The sequence below is a fragment of the Bos grunniens genome, chromosome 18 (genome assembly GCF_055505025.1).
Source record: "Bos grunniens cultivar Pamir isolate PY7600 chromosome 18, Bosgru_T2T1.0, whole genome shotgun sequence".
In the NCBI taxonomy this organism is placed as follows: Eukaryota; Metazoa; Chordata; class Mammalia; order Artiodactyla; family Bovidae; genus Bos; species Bos grunniens.
Window position 1 is genome coordinate 60552806 of NC_141182.1, and position 20169 is coordinate 60572974.

At 42.4% G+C, this 20169-nt stretch overlaps 2 protein-coding genes across 6 annotated transcripts; both read right to left on the reverse strand.

Moving 5' to 3' along the window:
* Positions 1–522: 522 nt before the first annotated feature.
* LOC147354502 (uncharacterized) lies at positions 523–11715 on the reverse strand. 4 transcript variants are annotated; one of them, XM_086354300.1, is made up of 4 exons: positions 11643–11715; positions 8536–8603; positions 5711–5819; positions 523–3901 (listed from the first exon to the last, which is right to left on the reverse strand). In XM_086354300.1, the coding sequence occupies exons 2-4, from the start codon at positions 8548–8550 to the stop codon at positions 2223–2225; spliced, it is 1803 nt and encodes a 600-aa protein (XP_086210426.1). In that variant the 5' UTR covers positions 8551–8603; positions 11643–11715; the 3' UTR covers positions 523–2222. The 4 variants fall into 4 exon arrangements, with proteins under 4 accessions (XP_086210426.1, XP_086210425.1, XP_086210424.1 ...); XM_086354299.1 differs by having other exon boundaries at positions 5711–5861; XM_086354298.1 differs by having other exon boundaries at positions 5708–5861.
* Positions 11716–15655: 3940 nt separating this feature from the next.
* On the reverse strand, positions 15656–18388 carry LOC147354503 (uncharacterized). 2 transcript variants are annotated; one of them, XM_086354347.1, is made up of 4 exons: positions 18091–18388; positions 17682–17762; positions 17373–17450; positions 15656–17088 (listed from the first exon to the last, which is right to left on the reverse strand). In XM_086354347.1, exons 1-4 carry the CDS (start codon positions 18305–18307, stop codon positions 16541–16543), a joined length of 924 nt encoding a protein of 307 aa, XP_086210473.1. In that variant the 5' UTR covers positions 18308–18388; the 3' UTR covers positions 15656–16540. The 2 variants fall into 2 exon arrangements, 1 of the variants encoding a protein (XP_086210473.1); XR_015146475.1 differs by having other exon boundaries at positions 16950–17088; positions 17185–17450.
* Positions 18389–20169: the final 1781 nt, after the last annotated feature.

The window sequence follows — 20169 nt, forward strand, 5'->3', positions numbered from 1 at the left end:
GTGTAGATTTACAACCGAGGAGGCAGATTTCAGAGGACTGAGTCTGAAATTGTACTGCTACAGTATTTTCATTATAGTTACAGAAATTATCTGGGTTACACTATGGAGTTTTTAACTCCAGTGTAAATTGTGAATATATATCTATTTCAAATACGTTAAGTTGTTTAAATCTAATTTGAAAAGAAATCGTCACAGATGCCATTCAACCTAGAGAAACATGATGATGTATACTTAAGGGTCATTATTATGAAGCCCCCAATGCAGTGGGATATGCTTGCATTAATAGAAGGCACATGATTCACTAAGGATTACAAAACAGATTGGGTTTCCTTACTGGCTCAGGTGGTAAAGAATCTGTCTCACACTGCAGGAGACCTGGGTTCAATCCCTGGGTTGGGAAGATCTCCTGGAGAAGGGAATGGCTACCCCCTCCAATATCCTTGCCTGGAAAATCCCATAGACAGAGGAGCCTGGCGGGCTATGGTCCATGGGGTCGCAAAGAATCAGACACGACTGAGCAACTAACACTGTAAAAAAAAAAGATTACACTTTATTCATTTGGATATGAGAAGTATGATACATTCTAATAAACAAAATGGTATCAAAATGCAACTCTAGAGGCCAAATCCACAGCCTTCGCAGATACACTACTCTGATTCTTTTGATGACTGTCCTCTGTAACACTGTCTCTTCGGTTTCCCAAAATGAGACTAATTTTGAATATTTTATATATACAGTAGCTATTCCCCTTCAAAACACAGGGAGACCATTGTTCCACCTCCATTTTTTTCTCCCACATATGCCATCCCTGAAGTTACTTAGCATGCACACATGCAGTGGATAATTCAATATTATGTTCCAGGTGTACCACGTAACTATTTTAACAACTGCATACAGGATGAACTAATCACCCCAGTAAATCTAGTAGCCATCTGTCCCAGTACAAAGTTATTATCACTGACTATACTCCTTATTTTGTATATTACACCCTACACTTCATTATGTAACTGTAGACCTGTACCTCTTAAACCTTTCCTACTTCACACACAAGGGCCTCCCTGGTGGCTCAGACAGTAAAGAGTCGGCCTGAAGTGCAGGAGGCCAGGGTTCCATCCCTGGATTGGGAAGATCCCCTGGAAAAGGAAATGGCAACCCACTCCAGTATCCTTGCCTGGAAAATTCCACAGACGGAGAAGCCTGGTGTGCTACAGTCCATGGAGTTGCAAAGTCGGATGTGACTGAGAGACTTTTACTTTCACTTTTTCACTTTCTTTCACTTCACACACACCTGCCCTTCTGGCAACCATTATTTGTTCTATGTATGAGACTATTTTCCTTTTGTTTTCTAAATTCCACATATAAGTGAAATCACGTGCTGTGTCATTCTCTGACTTATTGCACCCAAATACCCTGTAGAATTGTGTATGTTACTGGAAATGGCAAGATTTTGGTTTTTCTTCACAACTAATATTCTACTATATGTGTGTATATATGTGGATGTGTGTGTATATGTATATATATATATTTTTCCCTTTATCTATTTTCTTTATTGATTCATCTATTGGTGGACTTTTGGTAGGTTTCTTACCTTGGCTACTTAAAAAAAATTTTTTTTTTATGTGGAACATTTTTAAAGTCTTTATTGAATCTGTTACAATATTCTTTCTGTTTTATGTTTTGTTCTTTTGGCCTCAAGGCATGTGGGATTACCTCCCTGACCAGGAATTGAACCCACACCTCCTGCAATGGAATTGCGGATTCTAAGCCACTGGACTACCAGGTAAGTCCCTTGGCTATTATAAATAATGGTACAATGAACAATGAAGTTCATATATTTTTTGAATAAGCATTTTTGTTTTCTCTAGGTAAATGCCCAGATGTGCAATTGCCAGATTAAATGGCAGCTCTATTTTTAATTTTTTGAGGAGTGGCCATAGTTTGCCATAGTAGCTACCAATTTACAATCCTACCAAAAGTGCTTGAGGGTTCCCTCTTCTCATCTTCACCAACACTGTGACTTGTCTTTTTGATGCCAGCCCATTCTGACAGGTGTGAGGTGATATCTCATTGTGGTTTTGACTTGAATTTCCCCGATGATTAGTGATGCTGTGCATCGTATCATGTACCTTTTGGCCATCTGTAAGTCTCCTCCTCCATGATGGAGTCTCTCAACCTGAGTAGGGCTTGAATACTTGCACAAGTTTTGTGTCAGGCATTACATTTTAAGGTTTCTTTCTACTATGAATTGTTGGATGATCCCCAAAGCTCAAGTTCTGAATAAAAGCACTGCCACATGTGTTGGATTTATGTCTGTTTTCAGTATGCCTTTTTTGATGCCTAGTAAGGCTTGCAAACTGGGTATAAGCTTTGCCACATTCATGACATTTGTAAGGTTTCTCTCCAGTATGGATGGTTTTATGTTGAGTAAGGTATGAACGCATTGTGAAAGCTTTGCCACACTCATTACATTTGTAAGGTTTCTCTCCAGTGTGAGTTCTCTCATGACCCCAAAGTTGGGAACGTTGGATAAAGGCCTTATCACAGTCTTTACATTTGTGAGATTTTTCTCCTGTATGAATTCTCTGATGTGCCATAAGGCTTGAACGCTGGGTAAACCTTTTGCCACACACATTACATTTGTGTGGTTTCTCTCCAGTATGAATTCTCTCATGACCCCAAAGTTGTGAAAGTTCAATAAAGGCCTTACCACACACATTACACTTGTGTGGTTTCTCTCCAGTGTGCATTTTCTGATGTCGAGTAAGGCGTGAAAATTGGGTAAAAGCTCTGCCACACTCACTACATCTGTAAGGTTTCTCTCCAGTATGGATTGTCTCGTGCTGAGTAAGATTTGATCTCATGGTAAAGGCTTTGCCACACACAGTACACTTGTACGGTTTCTCTCCAGTATGGATGTTCTTGTGTTTGTTAAGGCTTGACCGCTCGGCAAATGCTTTGCCACATTCATTACATTTGTAAGGTTTCTCACCACTGTGCATTTTCTCATGACTCCAAAGGAGTGAATGCTGGATAAAGGCCTTACCACATTCACTACATTTGTAAGGTTTCTCTCCAGTGTGCATCCTCTGATGATTTTCAAGGTGTGAGTTTCTACTAAAGACCTTGCCACAGACATCACATTTATATGGTTTCTCTCCTGTGTGCACTCTCTGATGTGTAGTGAGATTAGAACCCTGGTTAAAGGCTTTGCCACACACATTACATTTGTAAGGTTTCTGTCCAGAATGGATTCTCTTGTGATTTCTGAGGTTTGAGCTTTTGCTAAAAGCCTTCCCACAGTCATTACAGTTGTAAGATTTTTCTTCAGTGTGTGTTCTCCTGTGTTGTGTGGGTAACACAGTAGGTTCCACAGTAGGAGGAATTCTGTGAAGTGGGGAAACTGAGGAACCATTGTTAACTGACTTCTCAACTTGAGGGCCTCTATACATTTTCTCCTCAGTTGGAAATCTCTGCAGTTCAGCCACCTGCGCCTGCAGCCTTGCTCCAGTTCTATTGTCCAAATACTTCATATCTTTGCTTCCAGCAATGCTCATGTTATTTTTCACTGTTAACCAACTTCTTATGAATGGCTTGTCATGCATGAAATATTCATATGTATTACTTCTTACAGAAACACTCTGAGGAAAATTAATTAAGGATTTATTATTCTGATCTTCTCTCTGACTGAGATTTTTGTTATGGGTCAAAAGCACTTTTTTGTCATTTCTTGCATCATATCCCCACTCACTCTCATTCTTCTGCATATTTTCACAGACTTCCTTGAGGTCAAAATCCTTGATGCCATGGTTTTCATTTCCATATAATTCTACTAAATTAATGTTCTCTCTTGGTGATAATTTGTTAATTGCAAATCCAGCAGAAAGGATTCCTATAAGATAATCTGGAAAATAAATATATTGAATTACATAATTATACAAAAAATGTGTTTAATAGCATGTGGCAATATGATATAAGAAAAAAAATATTTTAAAAAGTTTATATATCACAATGGGTTTCCCAGGTGGCGCTAGTGGTAAAGAACCCACATGCCAATGCAGGAGACATAAGTGATGTGGGTTTGATTACTGGGTCAGGAAGATCCCCTGGAGGAGGGCTTGGCAACTCACTCCAGTATGCGTGCCTAGAGAACCCCATGGGCAGAGGAGCCTGGTGGGCTACAGTTCATAGAGTTGCAAAGAGTCAGACACAACTGATGCAGCTTAGCAGGCATGCATGCATGCAACCCATGATAAATCTAGCAGGTTAAGTTAATAAATAACCACAATTATGCCAAATAACAGTTTCTGGCATTCTAAAGGATTCTTCCATAAAAACAGAAGAATATATATTCCAGAAGGAATATATTATAGGAAAAGTGAAATATATTTTGAGAATTACTGAAGTTTGTCTATCTTCTGAGAAGTTCTCTCCAGGATATAAAATGTGAAAGGGAACAAATGAAACAGTCCTAGGGTCAGGACAACAGAGAACTTGATATGTATTAATTGAAAACCAAGAGAGATCAAGGGGAAAGATGACTCTTGAGAGAGCCATCTCAGTCCCTCTCAAACTAAAGCATCAAAATGGTCAGCGGTGTCCCTTTATAAAATAGAAAATATAATGTTGTAGGCCACAACAAAGCCCTTCCTCAGCTCTGAATGAGCCACAGCATCATGGTGGAATGGAGTTTAAACTTTTATATATTTGAACAAGAGAGTGACAAGTTTGAGTGTATGGGATGGATCTCCTTTGAGATCCGCTAAGAAACAAACTGTTATTTTTCTACAGATAATTCCCACTTAAGGAGAATTTCCCAAGCAATATTTAATGGAGCAGTTTACTCTGTGCCCACTTGAGCTCCTATCTGTATTCCCATCTCAATCTATTCATACTTGTCTGATTTTCCCCGATTTTCACTTTGCCTTCCAAAGTCCAGGGCTCTTTCCCTTGCTCTAAGATGAAGATAACATTCAGCTTGTAAGAGATTTCAATTCATAAAGTAAAATGGGACATGACATGCTAGGCTATTACAGAACACATGCCCAGCTTTTTGTTCAGCTAAGAAAGAAAATTATAGATGGGTCTAGAAATGTATCATAAAAATTAGTCAACTGACTGCCTCCTGAAGTTTTAGATTAAGTAGGGTCAGGAAAATCCACTGCAGAACGGATAGGCTACCAACTCTGGTATTCATGGGCTTCCCTGGTGGCTCAGATGGTAAAGAATCTGCCTGCAATGTGGGAGACCTGGATTTGATCCCTGGGTTGGGGAGATCCCCTGGAGGGGATAGCAACCCACTTCAGTATTCCTGCCTGGAAAATCCCATGGGGTCGCAAAGAGTCAGACACAACTGAGCCACTAAGCACACCACAGCACGGCGTGCAAATTATCTAATTAACTTTTAAGAACTACTGAATCAAAAACACAAAGGTGGAAGCACAGAATGAGATGTTTTGAAAAAATGTGCTGTAATGCTTTCTGACTACTAATATTCTGCAACCACCACTGATTAAGCACAAACGCCCAACTTCTAACAAAATGAGAAGTTATAGATGATAAGCCATGTCATGAAGCCTTTTCATTCTGAATCCAAACAGCTTCAATCACTCTCTTAAGAACAGGGATTTGAAACTTTAACAAGCATGCCAGGGGATTCCAAGTTTGAGACTCAGAAGGGAAAACTCAAAAGATACATAGAACTAGTTACCACCTTCCGGAGAGAAGTTATCATCACCCAGGGAGACCAGGTTCCTGTAGGTCTCCAGCATCACATCCCTGTAGAGGGCCCTCTGAGAAGGGGCCAGGCATTCCCACTCCTCCTGAGAAAATTCAATGGCCACATCCTTGAATGTAAATAGTCCCTGAAAGGAAAGCACATTTCGCCAAGTGGACAAGGAGCAAGCTCCGAGTCTGACAAAATTACAGAAACAAACGTGTAAGGATTGACTTGGCTGGAGCGAATGTCCTGACTGATCTGTAAGACAATTTTGAGCAAGTTACTTTTCTCAAATTTTTTTAAACTGAGGTGAAATTCGTGTAACATAAAGGTAGATATTGTAAGGTACCATTCAGTGAGCGGCATTTAGTACCCTCACAATGTTGAACAAACACTTGCCTATCTAGTTCAAAAACATCATATCATCGTTAAAGGAAATTTACCCATTTAACAATCTCTTCCCGTTCCTCTTTGCCCCCCATCCCTGTATACCATAATGCTTACTGTCATTATGCATTTACCTACTTGTGATATTTTCATATAAATGCAATGGTACGAAATGTGAGCTTTTCTGTGTGGCTTCTTCCACTTACAATGGTTTTTTCAATTTATCCATGATATGGCATCAGTACTACATTCCTAAAGTATTCCTTTTTCAGGGCTGAATAATTGAATTCTATGACTACAACACGTTTTATATATCCACTCATCCTGATGGCCATTTAGTTTGTTACCACTTCTTTCCTAATTTTAACAGTTCTGCTGGAACTTTCACATACAAGTATATGTGCAAATACCTATTTTTAACCTTTTTTTTTTTTTTTTTTGGCTGCACCTTGTGGTATGTGGGATCTTAAATTTTAGTTCCCCAACCAGAGATTGAACCTGTGCCCCCTACAGGGAACTGCAGAGTCTTAACCACTGGACCACCAAGGAAGACCCTTTAATATTTTTTATTCGTTTAAACACAGTTCTCCCACTTTCCTTTAGTTCTTTGTCCATGGCTTCCCGTAGCTCTCTAAGGATGTTTAAGATGGTTGATTTAAAATCTTTACTTAGAACTTGCAAATTCTGTTCTTCTTTACAAACACCATCATTAATGCAGTAATCATGCTTAAGCTCTGGTGAAAGAAATGGCAACCTGCTCCAGTATTCTTGCCTGGAGAATCCCATGGACAGAGAAGCCTGGCAGGCTACAGTCCACAGAATCGCAAAAGAGTTGAACACAACTTAGTGACTAAACAACTACAACAACAATAACATGCTTAAGCTGCTCAATCTGGAGAAATCCTTAGGCATCTGTACTGAAGCCGGCCTGCTCAAAAGCAGCCACTGTGAAATCTTTTATAACAGTCACAAATGTGAAACCCTTGTGTCTTCATGAAGAGAATGATCCAATGAGGATGTAAAAAGGAAAATCACCTCTATGTTTACTAAAGTGAAAATAACTCCAACATGTATGGCTTGTGAAAATTTAAACTTGCAGAATAAATATCATAAGAAAACATTTACCAAAAAATATTTTCTAAAATCACATTACAATATAAGATGCATTTTTATTAAGATTTGGGTTGAGAACAAAGAGTTGTTCCTGATGGAGACATTAAGTGATGCTGGAAGACGTGACAGAGAAAGGGATATTTTACTTAAGCCTCTAATCTGCATCGCTATGTGGAGTTGAATCACAAGTGTATATACATGAGATGTTTAATACAAAAAAAAATAACACTATTTGTTATGATGATCTGTGATCCCTGATGTTATGACTATAACTTGCTGAAGGCTCAGACGATGGTTAGCATTCTTTTTTTAGCAATATACAACACTGAACAACTATAATGGTAGAATCAGATCATGGCTCCAGGCTTTCTGATGGCACAAAGTTCTGCTCCTATGTCTTGGCTGAATTATAACCATTTTAATCGAAAACACCTGCTACATGAGAGCCCCCATTGGAATACCTGGGTCTTTCAGCCATGAATGTGGTATGAATTATATATAGAGCTTTTCCTGTCAGGCAATTAAGTTAATTCCATTTTTTACAACTAATTATGTACTAAAACAAGACTTCCCAGGTGGCACTAGTGGTAAAGAATCCACCTGCCAATGCAGGAGACATAAGAGACTCGGGTTCAATCCCTGGATTGGGAAGATCCCCTGGAGAAGGAAATGGCAACCCACTCTGGTATTTTTGCCTGGAGGACATGGACAGAGGAGCCTGGCAGCTACAGTCCATGGGGTCGCAAAGAGTTGGACACAACTGAAGCAACTTAGCACAGCACATGTACTAAAACACCCTCTTCTACATCCTGTTTCCATTTTGGAACTTCCCATTTTAAAGTACTGATATTTTAGAGTCAGAAACACAATGATTCACTCAACTTCAAATGCCTTCAAAAGCGCGTTTCCCCATATAAGTCTTCCTTTCAGACTTCAGGTATTGTGAGCATTGGAACATCACTTATCATATGTAGTCTCTTTGACCCTGGTTTACATGGAGCTGAAAGGGCTTGCAGAAGGGTTCTCTGAACAATCCTTAGTGGCCTACCTCACTGACACCACAGAGCCTACTCCTACTTCCAATCCACGTCTGAGTACAAAACCTTTCATAGGAGGATCGCCTAAAAGGACCCTCTTCCCAAATGCAAGGTCACTAAGTCACACTGAGGAGGAAATCTGCAGGGAGATGAGAGGAGATTCAGGGAAGGCCCTGTGTGTGATTAAATATTTTAGGCAGGAAACTTCATAGAGAAGTTTAACAAGTCCAATTCATGTCATTTTAGGAAAGAGTTAACATCAACAAAGAATATGACTTTTACCTGGGAAAGGGCCATCCCTTCTCCTTTCTTTCCTCTTCCTCTGAGCTTCTTTCTCAGGTAAGATTATTCTGTGTGACAAAAAAAAAAACCAAAAACACATCTTTTAATGTTTAGAATCAACAAACCTCCCTCCCCTGCCACAAGTATCCACACACAAAGAAACTTCCTCTGGGGTAAAGAAGGTCCCCAGTGACTGGAGGGATCGGAGACAATGAACTCCTATCAGGAGACCAATATGTGAGTTTTCACCCCTTTTTTCAACCCCTTCTCCTGCTGGAACCCTCACTCTGCTGCAACTGCACCGTCCTTTGTCCATATGACATTCAGCCAAAGGAAACTGTCTCCTCCCGGTTTCTGGCTCCTTCCTGGGCAGCCAGCATCCAAGGACTGGCTGATGCAGGATAAGATGCTTATCCATCCAACAATCTGGGCTTCCTTGGTGACTCAGACAGTAAAGAATCTGCCTGCAATACAGGAGACCCAGGTTCGATCCCTGGGTCAGGAAGATCCCCTGGAGGAGGGCATGGCAACCCACTCCAGTATTCTCGCCTGCTTAATTTTTTGTTCATAATCTCTGCCTTCAGTAAAATATCCTTTATATTTTTTTACGACAAATGTCATAAACCAATAAATACTGTTTTTTGCACTTAGTTACTGTGCTCCAATGTTTACGTGAAGACTATAATTCAACAATTATTCTAAAGCCACACTAGGGCTTCACTGATGGCTCAGTGGTAAAGAATCTGCCTGCCAATGCAGGAGAAGTGGGTTCCATCCCAGGGTCAAGATCCTCTGGAGAAGGAAATGGCATCCCAGTCCAGCATTCTTGCCTGGAGAATCCCATGGACAGAGGAGCCTGCTGGGCTACCGTCCTTGGAGTCGCAAAGAGTCAGACATGACTGAGCAACTGAAGAAGAACAACACAGTCACTTTTTTTTTCTATTTTGTTGAAATATAATTGATGTACAATACTATGTTAGTTTTGAGAATACTACAGAGGGATTTGACATTTTCAAACATTATGAAATGATCACAATAAGTCTTAAGAAAAAGACTTCATGTTATGATACAGAGATAGACACAAGCTAAGAGAAAAGTTATGTCTTTATCTCTGGGCCTATGCCCTCTGCCCTTAAGTTTTTCATAATTGTTGGAGGACTGCAGCACTTTTCAAATTCTCATTGTAACTGGCCACTCATCCCAGAAAACCACCAGATGCAAAAACAAGACCAACTTTGTAAATTATTTCTCTCAGAGGATCTCATTTGCTCAGACTCAGAAAACCGGGTCTACTTTACTTCTCCATGTTACAGGTGGTGCACGCGTCTCACAGGGGAAGGGATTTACCAAGTTACTTTGAAGAAGTCTGAGTTGAGTGAGCAGAACTGAGTGTAAGTGGTAGCCTTACACTTTTATAGGTTTAAGTAGAAAGAGTTTATCCTATTTGCAGATTACCTATTTATTTCTAAGCTAGAGAGGCTTCTTTTTCAGGGTTTAATGAAAGACAAACATTTTATTCCTCTACTGTAGAAAAAAACAGAACAAAAAATGCAAGCCACATCAATCCAGCCCATCCTTCAACATCTGCAGAAAAAGGATGAAGGGGATGAGCGAGGAACATCTATTCAATTCTTAGCTGGAGACTTCAGCTCAGAGCTCACTAACTTAGTAGATCTTTTAAGGGAAGAATAAAGTTGTTAAATACCAAAGTAACTGGTGAATCTAGGTTTTGAGTTTTAAAAGATTATCAACATTCATAACCACAGGCCTAGTGAAATACTGTAAAGTTATTTACCAGACATCACAGAAGAGCTCCAAGTTAGGATATAAAGCACATAAACCTCATAATGTGAACAATCAAATTAAGAGGGAAAATAATCTGTAAATTTAAAGGAGAGGAAAGCAGTACCGTTAACAATGGCCATTTTAGCAGCTTCCTTGGTGGTCTAGTGTTTGGGAGTCTGCCTGCCAGTGCTGGGGATATGGGTTTAATCTATGGTCCAGGAGGATCCCACATGTCTCAGGGCACCTAAGGTGGTGCGCACAACTACTGAGATCATGTGCTGCAACTTCTGAAGCCCGCAAGCTCTAAAGCCTGTGCTCTGCAACAAGAAAAGCCACTGCAATGAGAAGTCCAGTGCACCATGAGTAAGAGTAGCCCCTGCTTGCCAAAACTAGAGAAAGCCCTTGCAACCAAGGAAGACCCAGCACAGCCAAAAACAAAAATAAGTAAGTTAATTTTTAAAATAGTCATTTAAACAAAAGCACCATGTGGTGAAAGAAATTTGTCTTCCATTTCTCGGAGGAGGACCTAGAAGTGACTGAGGTAAGCCTTCTGGTTGAAAACGGACTGCAAATAGAATTATTATCTGATTCCAACACCTGGTTTTGCAACTCTCATCTCTTCTGCATAATTTAGACAAGTCAACAAATTTTATAAAAATTAGGTTGTACAGCCACAAATTCACTACTTCAGAACTTAACAGTCCATACCCAATCTACTCAATACTCACCTAGGTTTGGGTACCCCCACTTTCTCTACCACTATGTGCTTTTTTTCCTCGGTATATATCTCTGGATCCTTCTGTTTCTCTTCTCCTTTGCCCATTTCTGCGTTTCTTTCTCTCTTTCCTGTGCATCATTTTGTTTCCTTCTCTTTCTATTTCTCCTCCCACAGACTGGCCTCGCCCTGTTGCAATACCTGACGTTCTTCCTGCACAGTATTTCTGATGCCTCACTAGTTGCAGAAACTTCTGCCTCAGTATTCCCTTCCCGCTCTCCTTAGAGGGAGGTCAAGGATGATCCATCCTCCAGGACTGAGGACTTGTCAGAACGAAATCGGGCCGAGGAGGGTGAGGTCGGGCAGGGGAGCCGGGAGTCGGATAGAAGTTAGAAAGGGAGTCAGAGCAGGAAAACAGCGCTACAGGAGGTCAGCGTCTATACGGACCGAAGGCAGAAAGTTGGGGCCGGTGTCTGCCTTAGAGCGATTTTAACAGGAACCGGGCCCAGACTGCCGGGACCGAAAAAGTTTTCAGGTGACGCCGCAACAGGCGAAATGAGAGGGCTCAGAGCGAGAGCGACGGCCGCGTTCAGGGGTTTTAACTTACTGGGAGCCGCTCCGAAACCCCGGTCGGGGGCCGCGATGCCCGAAGAACGCATAGCGCGGTCACCAACGAAACCAAGACTTTCTCTTCCGAGTGTACCCGTTGTTACGCGGAAATCACTTCCGGCTCTTCAGGGAACTGCGCGTGCTCACTGGGGCGGGGCGGGGCCTGGGCCGCCGCGGGGCGGGGCTGTGGCTTTCGGGTGGATGGAGGGTCCTCCGCCTGTGGTCCTTGATCTGGTCCTCGGACCGGCCCCTGGGAGTTTCTGGTTGCTCCTCTTCCCTCTGGACAGGTTTCTGTACTTTGGATCCTCCGCACTTGTATGCTGTCCTTTGAAGCCAGGCCTCGGTGCAGAATTAGAGATGCACAGTCCACTTCTATTAGAAGCTGAAAGTTGAGAAACATGGACAGAAAAACGTGGTGGGCTGCAGTCCATGGGGTCGCAGAGTCGGACACTACTGAGCGACTAACACTTTCACTCTCCCCCACCCCCGCACCCACTTACGTGGAAAGAGCCAGCAGATGAAGAAACTGGATCCTCTGAGCAGCGAGGATGCAGGAGCCCTGGACCTAGGGCGGGGCTTGGCGCTGTGGGCGGGGTTGGATCCCGGAACTTGAGACCTCAGGCAGTCACACGTTTTTGAAAGTGAAAGTGAAGTTGCTCAGTCGTCTCCGACTTTGCGATCCCAAGGACTGTAGCCGGACAGGTTCCGCTGTCCATGGGGGTTCTCCAGGCAAGGATACTGGAGTGGGTTGCCATTTCCTTCTCCAGGGGATCTTCCGGACCCGGGGATCGAACCAGGGTGCCCTGCATTGCAGGCAGACTCTTTACCCTCTGAGCCACCAGGATTATTTATTTTAAATTTATTTAGTTTTGACTGTGCTAGGTCTTCCTTGCTCCTTAGGCTTTTCTGTAGTTTCCTTGTGTGGGCTTCTCCTTGCAGTGGCTTCTGTTGTTGCCAAGCCTGAAATCTAGACCTTTCTGGCCTTAGTAGTGGTGGTGCAGGGGCTTAGCTGCCCTGTGGCATGTGGAATCCTCCCTGATCAGGGATTGAACCCTTGTCCCCTGCATTGGAAGGCAGATTCTTAACCATTGGCCCACCAAGGAAGTCCCACAGCTTTTTATTTACTTAACCAAAAGCTTGAGTTTTAGAGCAGGTGATGGACACTGGTAGTGTGACAGGAAATGCAGAATTGTGCATGTGGGAAATGTGCAATTTTATACTCACTTCCCTCCTGGGCTTCCCTTGTGGCTCAGCTGGTAAAGAATCCACCTGCAATGTAGGAGACCTGGGTTCCATCCCTGGGTTGGGAAGATCCCCTGGAGAAGGGAAAGGCTACCCACTCCAGTATTCTGGCCTGGAGAATTCCATGGACTGTATAGCCCATGGGGTCGAAAAGAGTCGAACACAACTGAACGACTTTCACTTCACTTTCCCTCCAGAGTATAATTTAAACTTCTGTTTCCCATTCATTTGGAGGCATCAGAAACTAAGTGAGGAAAAATTTCAACCCTAAATATGTCATTGTCCAAGGGACGCCTTTGGAGATTGTGTGCAAGGAGTAGGCTACAGTCAGGCACTTGAGAAAGAAGCTTTAGGAAGGAATTCAACCATATATATATATGTGCAGTATAATTTTTTTTTTCTTTGACTTGTATCAGGCTAGTGGATTTGAAGAATAAGACCATTTCGATAGAAATTTCCACTTCCCAAATATCAACTATTAATGTTATCTTCACTGTAGTTTTGCTGCTTATTAACTTTTCTTATGCACTTTGGCATATTTCTGAATGATTTATCAGTTGAGAATAAACATATCTCCTTTGTCCAAGGCTCTGGTGGAAAACTCCAAAAACCTTTGGAATTTCCACTAACTGAACACTGTGCTCTACAGCAGAAACTGATACAATATTGTAAATCAATTACCCTTCAATTAAAAATAAAAAACAAGATTGGAGTTTCCTGAATGACAGACGTGCTTTTGTTATTATGTTAAAAAGGCAACTTTGAGTGGGGGATCCATACAAAATTTTGGAATAGGAGCTTGGACCCCAGAAAAACCAACCAGGTTATGAGAGAATTGGAATATTACACAGTGGTGAAGCTCAATGAACTAGAGGTACATATGTAAGAAGAAAATCTTCTTGAAAACAATTGGGAGAAAAGTCATGATACAAAATTAGATAGCATAAAGACATGTATATAAACATTTTGCACTCACAGAAAATAATATTTAGAGTTAAAAGTATGTATGTGTTAGAATTTCTAAAAATGCTTGGGAAAGACAAAGATCAAGTTATAGTTGTATATCAGATACATATGTGATCAAATGAAAATGCAAAGTAAATAGGAAATAAATTTCTCTTCCGGTCTTGTGGATGAGACCTGCCAGGTCAATTCCCATGGACACCCATGATTAGATCTCATGTGAATGCATTATATTGGATGTCAGAGGGAATGAAAAGCCCAATGAAACAAGAAGGCATCTTGAAACCAAAGCAGGGAGGCAAGGATCTTTAGGTAATCAATGAATCAGTTTATTGTAGGGTGACTGACTCCAAGAGCCTGATCTAGATCAGGGTGACAGTGATAAGATGAAATTTCACAGCTGCCCTCCACACTACCCCAGAGCCATTCTGACAACTCTGCAGTTAACCTAGGCTATCTGGGTAAATGCTTGGAAGCAGAATAAATTTTCCTAAAATTTATGAATGGATTCTGTCTCTTCTAGGATCATCAGGAGAGGGAACAGATAAAGCATCCATTTGTTCACATGGGACTAATTCAGTAGCATCTCTGTTCTCCTGTTTTGACAGATGTTTACTGATGCAACTTTCATGAAAATTTTGGGTTTCATGGTATATTGGTAATGCTCAAAAGTTTTGTGAACACTCCATGGCTTGTGAAACTGTGACCTCATTTCAGATGGAATCTAAAATTTTAATCTAAAGAATGAATGCTATAAATGGTACAGTTTGCAGAATATCTCAAATATTACCCATGAAAATAAAAAATTTTACATCACCAAAAACAGACCTACATGGCATGTTTATAGAATTACGTTGTCTCTAAAACAGAGGGCTTCCCTGGTGGTAAAGAACCTGCTTGCCAATGCAGGAGATGCAAGAGATGCGGGTTTGATTCCTGGGTTAGGGAGATCCCCTGGAAGAGAGCAGGGCAAACCATTCCAGGGTTCTTGCCTGGAGAATCCCATGGACAGAGGAGCCTGGCAGGCTACAGACCACGGGGTCACAAAGAGTTGGACTCGGCTGAAGCAACTTATCGCACACGCACGCCCCAAAACTGGAAGGAACCCAAATGTCCGACAAATGGTGGATAAACAACCACTAGTCAATCTGTAAAACTGAATGGCAGTCAGCAATGAAAAATAATAAACTCTTACTCTGTGTAAAAACATAACTGAATACCAAAGGCATTATGCTGAGTGACAGAAACATACAAATGGATAGTATTCAGCCTTGGAAAGAAAGGAAATCTTGTCACATGCTACAGAATGGATGCACCTTGAGGACATTATGCTGAGCAAACTATGCCAGTCACAATAACACAAGTATCATATGATTTCACTTACCGAAATATCTAGAGTAGTCAAATTCATAGTTACAGAAATAGTAGGATGGTAGTTACTGGGGACTGAGGGGAGGGAGACCCAGAGAGTAATTTAATAGGTACAGAGTTTCAATTTTTCAAGGTGAAGAAAGTTCTAGAGCTCTGTTGCCTAACAATGTGGATATATTTGAGCTTTGTGAATGTCTGTGTGTGTCTCTGTGTTATCACTGTTTTTTTTATTACCATTATACTTATAGTTAACTTCCATCACCATGGTGGTGGTTTAGTCGCTAAGTTGTGTCTGACTCTTGCAGTCCTCAGGCTCCTCTGTCCATGGGATTTCCCAGGCAAGAGTACTTGAGTAGGTTGCCATTTCCTTCCCCCAAAACATTACTGTTTACTTGGTTACTAAGTGATATGGAAATAAGATGACAAAGGCTAAAATAAATTTCTGAAACTTTAATTTCATTTTTGTTACATAAAAATTATATACATTTATATGCTGAGACTATACGATTCCAGTGTAAAGTGCAAATCAAAACTATACGGAATTAAATACAATAATATATAAAGCCAACAACAATATATATATGAGATTTAATATCCTCTATGAAACCATGGCAAATTGAAATCTATGAAGCAGGAGAAATCTAAAAGTAGGTACATAAGAATAAATACAAAAGGTCAAGAAACCTTTTCATATATCTTGACTTAGGTTTTACCTAAATTAAACAAAAATATGTTTAATATCTAAATTAAACAAAAATATGCCACATGGTGGCATCACCATCTTTCATCAAACTGAAAACTGTAAACATTTCCCAAGACAGATTCTTATTAAAGCTTTGTGAGTATCTGCCTCCATGGCCTGGAGGTGAATGAGGAAAGATCTAGTGCTTTTTCAGGAAAAAAAAAAAAAAGGATATGAATATGTTTTCAGTTCTACACTTCAAAGTGTGCAAATACATGTGAATTACATCCTGATACTTGCTCTCATTATAAAATAATGCCAGTGTGGTACATGCACCTCAGCTTTAGCCCTCCAGAGAGGCAAGGGGCCTGGGAGTTGGTGGGGTGGGGTAGGGGGGGCAGGGGGAAAGAGGCAGGTAGGTGGGAAAGGTGGTGGTTATTAATACACCAACTTGGTTTTTCCAAGATACTCAAAGTGCATGCATTGTCTAGCATGAATTTTAAACTCTGTAATCTGAATCCTCAAGGAAACCCAGATTTCACATTCTGAGTCCATTTTTCAAGTTCCTTTCCTATCACCACCCCGGGTTTGTGACGAACAATCGGCCCTGCTGGTCATTTTGGAGAATCTAGGGGGTTTCAAGGTTTGGCTCTGTCAGAGCTGTGGTCTCTGCTGAGTAGGCTTGGGTCCCCCTGGCTCAAATCAAGCTTCTTCTGACGCCGAAGAGGTGGACTGGCCTCAGAGCTCGGCCCTTCTACTCCATCCTTGGTTGGCCGCAGGGTACCCTGCGCTGGGGCCGGAGAGAGCCAGCCCTCAGCAGGGAAGGCACAGGCCGCCTGGTTGGCCATGGTGTATATGGTCTGCGCCGCGGCCCACAGAGGCCCCCGGAGCTGGGCCAGCTGCTGCCAGCACTGCGGGGAATATCCCGGCTGCTTGTGCATGTGGACTATGCTCTGATAAATGGCCTCGGACATATAGCGCAGGGAGGTCACGAGGCTTTTTCGTAGTGGAGGCAACTGGTCTTCGGGGGACCTGGATCTGGGCCGCCGACTGCGCCCAGGGCGCTTCGGGTGGGGTCTTCTGGAGCGAGGAGCCCGGGTCTTTTCGCTGGAGCTGCTGCGGCCAGACTCAAGCACCTTCCGTTTCTTGTTTTCCGAAGTCACACTGGGTTCATCTGGAGAGGCCCCTACGGACAAAGCATGCGGGTGAGAGACCTGCCACATCAATTCCCAAGGACCCCCCATCCCAGGGATCTCACCACGTGCCTTCAGGTACACCCCACCTCTCCTGCGCCACACCCTCAGCTCTAGAACGAGATGATGCTACACCCATCTTGGGCGCTCAAATGCTCCAGGGATCCCAGAGTTTCCAAATGCCTTCAGCCATTGGACAACCCCCTTTGTGCCCACGCACTGGACAGGTCACCTGCTTTCTCTTCACACACCTCGAGACCCAAAAGCAAGATCCTACCTGTTCCATCGCAGGTGCGGTTCCTGGAATCCATCTTCCGCTTTCTGGAACTCTCGGAACTGGAACCGCGTTCTGAATCTGTGGATCAGGTGAGAGTTTTGAGTGACTGCTTGCAACCCGTGCCTTGGCAATCTAGCTGATCCCCGACACACAAGAAGCCAAGATCGCAACAAAAGCTGGTTTGCCCGCTACGCATCCTAGAGTTCAGGATGGGCAAGGCCTGGCGGCCAAAGCTCACCTAGTTCCCTGCTCAGCGAGACTGGGGTACCCCCTGTCCTGTCCCTCTTCTCCAGAAAAATTAAGTCTTACCTGAAGGAGCAGTGTGTCTGTTTCTGTCTTGGGTCTCGTTTTCCTTCGAATTATCTTTCTCATCCATCTCGGGCTCTGATCCTGGAAAAAAGGGGGAATTAAATGACTGCCCACCTTGGGGGACACTGAAGTGTTTAGTCCATCCCTCGCCCGTATTTTGGGGCAAATCTCTCAACTGAGGCCCTGCAGACGCATCCTATATGAACTGGAGCAATACGGTTCTTGGGGATCATCGCCACAGTACTCAGAGCCCTCATAGGACTAGGGTTCGGCTCCTATCACCAATCTCCAAATAAAATACCCACAAATTAGATGTCCCTGATTCCATTCCTCCTTTCCACCCCAGACCAACAGCTCAGGTTCCTATCTGGCCTCTGGACGTGGCTGTCTAAGTGGAAAGAGGTCTTGCCTTTTTCTTCGGATCGTTTCTCCTCCCCATCTGAGCCCCTTTCTTCCACGGAGTTCTGTTGGAGTTGGGAAGAGACTATTTTGCCTTTCCCTTCAGAGAGTTTCTCCTCCACATCAGAGCTCTTTTCTTCAAAGGAGTCTTGTTGAGATGGGTTCTGGTCAGTGGGTTGTTCCATGGAAGGGCTGTTGGGGTGCCGGTCTTCTGTGCCGGATTCCATCTGGAGCTCCAAACGACGTGCCTGCTCTCAGAGAGGTTCGGAGTGAGACGTGTCCACTGGAGGGATGAACCAGCCTTTTATTAGAACCTCAGGGGGCGTGGCTTGTTCCTATTGGTTGATTGGGTTATGCCGTCTTCTCGTGAGATTAGGAGCCTTATTTGTGGTTGTACTGTTAGACACGACTGAACCGACTTAGCCGCAGCAGCGGCAGCCATTTCCTACTCCCTGGAATCTTCCCGACCCAGGGATCGAACCCTCGGCTCTTAGGTCTCCAGCACTGGCAGTCAGGTTTTGTACCACTAGTGCCACCAGGGAAGCTGTGGTTTAAAATATTATAGAAATTGGCAAAACCTAATTGTAGCACGTTGTTTCAGATGTTTTTTCTCATTTGAGAAAAAAGTGGAACGTATAAAGTAATGGTAAACACCTATAAAACATTCCATCCAATCTGGGGGACGGGATCGGTGATTAGGTTAGGATGATGGGATTATCTGGAGGGCATAGCCAGCGGGTCCTGAGACAGTATAAAGCCCAGCAGAAGAAGGATTTCTAGTCTGCAGTTGCTTCTCCAGTCATCTTGGTGAACATTCTGTCTCCAGTGGTTTTGTGCAGTGTCCACGTATTTGATCGGCTCAGGACAGAGGGCAAGGACACGGCTTAGTTCTGATTTCTCCTTGAGAACTCAAAGAATCCCTCAGAGAAATTGCTGAGTGGGACAAATCTATTGAGGACCAATTTGAGTGTTGAGATGAGGATTAGTTAATTGTTAAATAGCATTTCTTGGCATCGTGCCTGATTCACAAAATACTTCTAAAATGTCAATTTTTAGATGAAAGTCAAACTTTTTAAATAATGGTTACTCGGAGACTGATTTATGTATGTGTGGGGTGAGGTGTTGGATTATCAGTTATGGAGCCCTGTTGTCTTTGAGCAAGGGCTTTTAAAAACTGTGAGTTATTAACTTCTCTATCCTGGTGTACTCAGGAAAATTAGTTTGCAGCTGATTTAAATTCAGGACCCTGAATATTTTTAATGCATGAGGTTTTTTTTTTTTTTTTTTCCTAAATAGGGTCTATTTTTATAGCAGTTTTTAGCTCACAGCAAAAATGAGCAGAAAGCTCAAATATTTCCATGTACCCCCTCCCCAACTCATGCAGATCCTCTCCCACTGGCAGCATAGGCTTAAGTATTTTAAACATAGTATATAATTGCAAAGTTGTACGGTCATATGTCTATCTTTCTAAGATCATATGGAATGCCAAAGACCAAATTATATTTCTTCATTTCTACACACTGGGTATAATTTGGAGTGTGACAGAATGGTTAACAACCACTAGAACATTCCATCCAATCAGGGGAGGTGGGCGGGGCTCTGTTACCATGTGATTAGATTAGGATGATGGTTACCTGAGGGTGTGGCCAGGAGGTCCAGTGGTTAAGACTCTGCACTTCCATGGGAGAAAGCCAAAAAATAAAAATATAAAATACTGAGTTACTCATATATTTTTATCCCAGTGTGTTTAGCAGAACATATGTGGAGCTGGCTGAAATTTAGGACCCTGACCATAAACCTGTAAGAGCTATGTGGAAACCAGAGTTACATTTTCTTTTTAGAAATTTTATTTTATATTTTTATTTTTTGGCCTCCTCCCATGGAAGTGCAGTGTTTTAACCACTGGACTGCTAGGAAGTCCCAGAGATGAGTTATTCTAACTTAATTTGTGTTTGGGAAGTGCTTCCTCAATACTTGAAATTGGTCATTGAAAATATGAAGAGGAAAACACACTTTATTCTAGACCATCAAATATGCCAGTCCCATGATCAGATATACCATGTGCTGACCCTTTCTTTCCTGTCCCTGG

Coding starts and splice junctions, on each gene's coding strand:
- LOC147354502 (XM_086354298.1), bottom strand. Junction 3,902..5,707: donor TAACTTCTCTCCGGAAGGTG/GTAACTAGTTCT, acceptor TTTATTTTCCAG/ATTATCTTATAGGAATCCTT.
- LOC147354503 (XM_086354347.1), bottom strand. CDS start 18,307: ATGGAATCCGGCACAGAAGACCGGCACCCCAACAGCCCTTCCATGGAA. Junction 17,451..17,681: donor CAGACACACTGCTCCTTCAG/GTAAGACTTAAT, acceptor CCTGATCCACAG/ATTCAGAACGCGGTTCCAGT. Junction 17,089..17,372: donor CCGCACCTGCGATGGAACAG/GTAGGATCTTGC, acceptor CTTTGTCCGTAG/GGGCCTCTCCAGATGAACCC.